At 46.0% G+C, this 7,485-nt stretch overlaps 1 protein-coding gene across 1 annotated transcript; it reads right to left on the bottom strand.

Moving 5' to 3' along the window:
- Positions 1 to 13: 13 nt before the first annotated feature.
- Positions 14 to 7,479, bottom strand: LOC129685051 (uncharacterized). Its single transcript, XM_055618393.1, has 2 exons — positions 7,317 to 7,479; positions 14 to 1,969 (listed from the first exon to the last, which is right to left on the bottom strand). The coding sequence occupies exon 2, from the start codon at positions 1,912 to 1,914 to the stop codon at positions 298 to 300; it is 1,617 nt and encodes a 538-aa protein (XP_055474368.1). The 5' UTR covers positions 1,915 to 1,969; positions 7,317 to 7,479; the 3' UTR covers positions 14 to 297.
- Positions 7,480 to 7,485: the final 6 nt, after the last annotated feature.

The raw sequence follows: 7,485 nt of genomic DNA, 5'->3' as shown, positions 1-7,485 counted from the left end.
GCAGGAGACCGGCGCCACCTTGTAGTGGCGGGAGCGGCTCCCGACATCTCCCCCTTTTTTATTAATTAAAGGCCATTTCAACCAGAAAAATTAACACACCATGAGGTCACCGATCAGCCTGCTGAGCCAACAGCATCAGCGATCAAGGAGTTTACACAGTGTAGGAGACCCTCTGCACCCTTAGCCCCGTGCAATGGGAACCCGAGCCCTGGGGAGTGCAGAGGTCTGTCCAGAACAGCATCCCGGTGCAATGGGAACCTGTGCCCTTCAGGGGTGCCATAAGTTCTAGACAGAGTCTCAACGGTTGAGCAAGTTAAGCCAAACTTGGGGGGATGCCCCCTGTTCCACAGCCAGCATAGCCTGCACCATGGCCACATTTTTAAGATGTTGTTGTCTCTTGAATCTGCAGAGCAACCAAAAACAGAGGAGCAGTCCTGCAAACAGGGTTACTCCAAACATTCCCACTCCAACCCACTCCTTAAAATAGGAGAGGGCGGAGGACACCCAATTAAACAATCCTTGAGTAATGGAAACGTCTAGGCGAGTGGAATTAATTTGAACAATTGCTAGGCGTAATTTTCTTATTGTCTCATCAAATTCGGCGGACCAATTAGATTGCAGCAAACGAGACAATTCTATGGATAAATTTGCAGCCCTAGTAAACCTGTTATATGGAACAGAAGTTACACAAATTCCTGGTAATGTAGTTTCACATCCCAACTGAGCCAGCTGCCACAAAATCTCTAGCTGTTCTTGAACCAAATCAATACGTTGATTAACTATCATTAATCCTCCTTTTAACTGATTGTTCATGGAAGCCTGTATATCTATCGCTTCACTAACTGATGCTGACAAATTATTGAGGGTATGAGCCGTGGCAACCTGGCCATTGAATGCTAAGGCTGATATAGTCAGGGAGGCTCCAACCGCCGCAGTGGCTATAATAGCCACTATTGCTGCGGTGATACCAAAATCACGCTTTTGACGAAATAGGGCCAAAGAACTACTAGTCCTCACTGGAATAGGCAGAAAACGGGGCATGCGGGCTACAGTAGCCAAGTCATACTCACTAGCATTCCAACACAGAGCATAAAAACATCCAGTATAATTACAAACTGTCCAAACAAATGGAGGCCAAACACAAACTGGGGTGGGCTCCACCGACTTTAGTCCTCCTAATTCCGTCGCGGATATGGATCCAGGTCTGACATTTGCAAGCAGAGTGGTAGTAGCTGTCGCTCCACCCAAAATGGTGACCATGGGTGAGAGATCTGTGCAACTGCCACCAACACCACACAGCAGCCAAATATTAAAGGGATTGGTGGGGTAATTCCAGGGACTCATTTCGGTGTAATTTCCATACCCTTCCAAGGGTGAAAAGGTAAAGAGTCCATTTTCGAGCAGATGCGCTCTGCGACTCTGACAGCCCGTCCATGGGAAAATAATTGAAGAGTCCGCATGCCGGCCAGTGCAGAAGGGGGCGTACTGAGGTTGGTGCTTTCGTTCATTGCCCCCATAAGATGAACCGTGCTGTGGCCACCATCCAAAAAGGACCGTAGCATTAGCTGAAGATGTACGATTCCTGATGGTCTCTTTTCCTAACTTGGCATAAGAAAAATTTCCTAGCTTTATACATGAGTCAGCATGAGTCTGGTTGGTTGTAAAACAAAGACTGCCGTTATTTGGCTGGGTGTTGTTGTCTGGTATAGGGGCTATGTCCTGAGACATTGGCAAATATGGTAGCCCAATGGAGTCATTGGTGGTAAAGAAACGGGGGAAGACTTGTGCATCATACATGACTGGCATTGGTCGTGGGAATGTTGATAGGATCCCCCAGCGGATCTCCTGGGTCTCCACCTTCAGGTCCATCTGCACTCCGCTCAAGATCAGGATCAGGGTTAAGATCAGGCTCATCTTGCTTGACCACTCTGGTCAGCCGCGCTGGAACCCAAATCGGATTTTCTTGGTCCTGTGGGAAAACACAAACAGCTCCCCTGGATCTTATTAAAATAGGATCCGGTCCTTTCCATTGATTATCAAGCACATCTTTCCATTTTACCAGCTCATTTGAGGAGGCATGGTCAGCATGTCTGTCTGCAGCAGACCGCCCACACGAATCCAATTTCAAAAAATTTAAAGTAAATAAAGCAAGGGATATGGTTGCTTTCTGTCCCATTGTAATGGGGCAGAGTCCCCCCTTCTGTTTTTGCACATAAGTCTTTAAAACACCATTTGCCCGTTCTACCATGCCTTGCCCTTGTGGATTATAAGGCAATCCTGTTACATGATGAACTTCCATTTTTTGGCAGAACTGTTGAAAAACCTTAGATACATAAGCAGGGCCATTATCAGTTTTTAGCTGACGTGGCTTGCCCCAGGCTGCCCAGGCCTCCAGACAGTGGGTAATGACATGAGCCGTTTTTTCTCCTGACAGGGGAGTGGCATGAATCACTCCTGAGCATGTATCAACAGATACATGTACATATTTAAGTCTGCCAAAGGCAGGAACATGAGTAACATCCATCTGCCAAATATGTAATGGCTTAAGACCTCTGGGGTTGACTCCAATGTTGGGTGATGGCCGAAACTCCGCGCAACTGGCGCATTTTAAAACTATCTCCCGAGCTTCTGCGCGAGAGACGCCAAATCTCAGCCTGAGCGTATCAGCTGGAACATGATACAATTCATGAAAGGAGGTGGCATTTTTTACAGGATTTAATGCAAGACAAATTGCTCTGGTAGCCTTGTCTGCTAAATCATTAGCTCTTGTCATAGGTCCAGGCAACAAAGTATGAGCTCTCATATGCTGTATGAAGAAAGGATTTGCTCTATTCCTAATAATATGTTGTATCTCATCAAATAATATTGCCACAGTACTTTTAGAAGAAATCAATCCCACTGTCTCTAGAATTTTTACTGCTCCCACCACATAGTGTGAGTCAGAAACAATATTTAAGGGCTGAGAGAAGTTCCTTAGAACTTCAGCCACTACTGCACATTCAACCAATTGTGGGGAGGAAAATGAAAACTGCTTTTGAAATGATTGTCCACCCACAACATAACTCCCTATGCCAGTTTTTGAGCCATCAGTAAACACATCAATAGCCCCTACAATAGGTTGGCTTTGTGTAACTCTTGGAAAAATAAATGCATTAGTTAAAGAGAAGTGCAACAATGGATGTTTAGGATAATGATTATCTATATTACCAGTAAAGGTGCAGCGAAGAATTGCCCACACATCCAAAGTGGCACATAACACCCCTACTTGATGAGCGGTGTATGGCACAAAAATAGATGCTGGCTCACAGCCAAAATGAGTCAGGGCTGATTGAACACCCTTTAAGGCTATTTCTCCAACTTGAGTTGGGTAATGACTTAACACCTTTCCTGGAGATGTCTGAGAATGAATCCAAAGCAAAGGTCCCTGCTGCCATAGGACTGCGGTGGGTTGCTGTGGTGATGGGATAATGCATAAATGGAATGGACTGAAGGGGTCCAGCCGAGTTAAAGAGGCTTCCTTAAGCCTATCTTCCACCTTAGTTAATACTTCAGCAGCCTCCGCTGTAAGCTGCCTACTAGAGGTAATGGCTGAATCTCCTTCAAGGATGGCAAACAAAGGCCTAAGTTCTGCAGTAGTTAAATTCAAGTAAGGCCTTAGCCAATTAATATCGCCCAAAAGTTTTTGAAAATCATTAAGCGTGTTGAGCACATCTCTCCTAATGGTAATCTTTTGAGGTCTAATGCATCTAGGATAAATAGTTGAGCCAAGGAAATTACCGATCTCTCCCTCTTGTACCTTTTCAGGTGCTATATACAAACCCTTTTGTTTTAGGTTAGCGGACAACATCTCAAATGCCTGTTGCAGTAATGCTTGCTCAGCATGGCATAGCAAGATGTCATCCATATAATGACATACCTTAATAGCAGGGAACCGATTTCTAACTGGCTGAATAGCGTTGGCCACATAGAGTTGGCACATGGTTGGACTATTGGCCATTCCCTGAGGTAAGACCTTCCACTGATACCTCTTATCAGGTTGTTCATGATTTACACTAGGCAAGGTAAATGCAAACCTAACTCTATCCTGATCGTGTAAGGGAATAGAGAAGAAACAATCTTTAATATCTACCATTACCAAATTCCAGTTCGCAGGAAGGGTAGACAACAATGGTAGGCCTCTCTGAATTGGCCCCATAACCTGCATTTGTTTATTTATAGCTCTTAAATCATGCAACAATCTCCACTTTCCAGATTTTTTCTTAATGACAAAGATGGGAGTATTCCAAGGTGACTGTGAGCACTCAATATGGCCATGGCTGAGCTGCTCTTGAACTAGCTGCTCAGCTGCTGCAAGCTTTTCAGAGGTCAAAGGCCACTGAGGAACCCAAACTGGGTCCTCTGTAGTCCAGGGAATGGGAATCGCCTCCTCAGTGGCCCCTAGGAAAAACCCAGGCCTGTTCTATCTTTCTTTTCCGAGGTTGGGATAGGGCTAGTGCGTCCTTGCAGGCATTTACCCAGTCCTTTACCTGGAACACATCCCATGTTCTTCATTATTTGTTGACTTTGAGGAGAGTATTCATTAGTTAAGGTAAAATCCAATTGTTGTAACACATCCCTTCCCCATAAATTAATGGGAAGAGGTAGCACATAAGGAGCGAACATGCCCCTTTTTCCTTCCTCATTTTGCCAATGCAAAGTCTTCGCACTCTTTTGAGGAGCATTTTCATATCCCAACCCTTGTAGGGATTGAGATGATAGAATAAGAGGCCATCGCGACGGCCACCAAGTTTTAGAAATTATGCTGGTATCTGCTCCAGTGTCCAATAGACCTTGAAAAGTTTTCCCTTCTATTATCAAACTCATCATAGGGCGTTCTTGCATACCCAATGACAAGAACATATGCTGTCCTCCCGAGGAACCAAAGCCTTTTTCTCCTCGAGTAGTTTTATCACTTGGGAAGTTCTGATGTAAACTGGGTAAGATCAAAAGTTGGGCCACTCTGTCCCCAGGCGAGATGGCACTAATCCCTCTAGGGGAGGAACATAACATTTGAATTTGTCCTGTGAAATCTTGATCAATGACTCCTGGATGAACTTGCAATCCTTTTAAGGTGGCAGATGAGCGGCCAATTATCAGTCCCACTGAACCCTCTGGCAAGGGGCCTGCTAAATCTGAAGGTATAGGCTGACATCCCATTATAGGTGTCAATACTGCTCTGGTGGTGGCACGCAAGTCCAATCCTGCTGATCCGGAGGTTGCTCTCCGGATGGAGTCATCTTCACAAACCCTTTTGATTGGTAGGGTGTCTGCTGGATGGCCCCATACATTTGTCTTGGGCCCTGGGGTCGGGGGCCCCTGTTCCCGTTTTTTGGCTGCTCAGTAGAGCGCTCCGGAAGGGGCCTCCCCTGATTGTCCTTAACAGACCTGCATTCATTTGCCCAATGCTTTCCTTTTTTACACCTTGGGCACAACCCTGGCTGTTTGACAGGCTGAGCATTAGGGGTCGCAGTTGGCGCCCGACACTGCCTTTTCATATGACCCATCTTTCCACAATTAAAACACTTTGCATTTGCAGCCTTCTGAGCTGATAATACCGCAGCTGCGATGCCCTGATTAGACAGTGGACCTCCTATCTCTCTGCACGCTTTCATCCAAGCGTTTATTCCTTTTCCTTTCCAGGGAGTAATGGCATTCCTACACTCCTTGGTACATTGCTCAAAAATTAATTGCTCCACAAACGGTATTGCGCCCTCAGGGTCCTCAAATATTCTTCCTGCTGCTTCCATCATTCTAGCCACAAAGTCTGAAAAAGGCTCTGTAGCTCCTTGTATAATCTTTGTCAAATTTCCGGTAACCTGTCCCTTATTTGGTAAACTCCTCCAGGCACGAACAGCTGCCTTGTTGATCTGTTGGTACACCTCAGCAGGATACATTGACTGATTAACAACCCATTGACCTTGACCTGTAAGCATATCATAATTCCATTGAGGGTGCTGATTAGTTGCATTCTGCCTAGCCTGAGCCATGCATAATTCCTGATAAATTGCTCTCCAATCAAGATATTGACCCATAGAGAGACATGCCTTCACGGTATTATTCCAGTCAGCAGGAGTCATAGCATCAGCAGCTAGCCTCTCTACCAATGCCAAGGTAAAAGAGGCACTGATACCATACGTCTGTACTGCCTCCACCAATGTCTTCAGTTGTTTCAAATCTAGAGGAGCATATTGCCTCTGATTTTGAGCATCTTCCCATACAGGAAATGCTGCTTGTATCTTTCTAACTTCCTTTTCAGGAATGCGTGACGGCCTTCCTCCTGATCCTGTGTGTTTTTCCACTTCCTCATAGGGAGGAGCTGTTGTACTGCACTTAAAAGCTACAGAGCCACGCCCAGGTGAATAAGGCGGGACGGGGCCATATCTCTCTTCCTCATATTTTGCAGCTTCCTCATCTAACTCTGCCTGCTCAGCAGGGTCAAGACCCGACTCCTCAGAGTCAGATGACTCCTGCTCATCCTCCCCTTCAGAAGAAGATGATAGAGTGCAATTTTTGAACTCAGTGAGGAGCGGATATAATTTAGGTTTTTCATCCTCATCTTTTTTTTCTTGCGGGGTTGGTAAGAGTTGCAATCTTTTTGCCTTATCTTCAAGCTCCTCTTCCTTCTTTGCAAGTTGTGCTGCCCTTTTTTCTAACTTAGCTAGCTTGGTTAACACATCCTTGTTCTCATGACTTTTCTTTTCTTTTTTCTTAGAAGGCTTCTTCCTTTTATTAGCCTCTTTACCCTTTTCAGCTTCTGATACACTATCCTGATGGTCTGACAAGACCCGCTGGCCCTCCTTGATCTTTTCCTTGCACCTCTCATCCTTAATGCACGATTTGAACAATTTATACAGTGGCCATACCCCTGGTCTTAGGGTCCCCTGTTCCTTTTCTCGTGTCAGATCCCCCACTTAGCTTGCTCCATGATCCTTCCGTAAGGGACCCGGAGAGAACGAACCAGGGAGCCACTCGATCTACTTCTTTGAGAAAGTTCTGCAACACCCGATCTGGGACCTTAAGCTCCTTCTGTTTCAACAGCGCCCGCGCTGCTTCTAGAAGCGGCTTATTCGGATGGTTGCCCATTGCTCCTTTATCTACAGGGGAGGGTGTGGCAACTCAGTTATCCACTTGAGGATTACAGCCAAATTATGCAGTGTCGCAAAAAGGACGAATACAAACCGTATCCCGTTTCCCACAATTAAGACACAGACAACAGAAAAGAACGAAAACGAGACTAACAACGAGAAACGGAATCACCCAGACCACAGAAATCATACCTTGCTGAAAAGTCTCCGGAGTTTCTCAGGTCACTGGCTTGGATCCTCTTTCCGACGAGCAGTCGGGGTCCTCAAAGCTGTCCCTCTACCCGGGTTCGGCGGCTTCCCGGGTTTCGGCACCACTTGTCGCGCGCAGCCTTCGCCGATAAGGATGACGCGGCAACCGAGG

This window comes from Psammomys obesus, unplaced genomic scaffold (assembly GCF_907164565.1).
Source record: "Psammomys obesus unplaced genomic scaffold, mPsaObe1.curated_primary_1811, whole genome shotgun sequence".
Taxonomy (NCBI): Eukaryota; Metazoa; Chordata; class Mammalia; order Rodentia; family Muridae; genus Psammomys; species Psammomys obesus.
This window is presented reverse-complemented; position numbering and strand designations above follow the sequence as displayed.

Excerpts from the sequence above, each read along its gene's own strand:
- LOC129685051 (XM_055618393.1), bottom strand. The coding sequence starts at position 1,914 with ATGAGCCTGATCTTAACCCTGATCCTGATCTTGAGCGGAGTGCAGATG.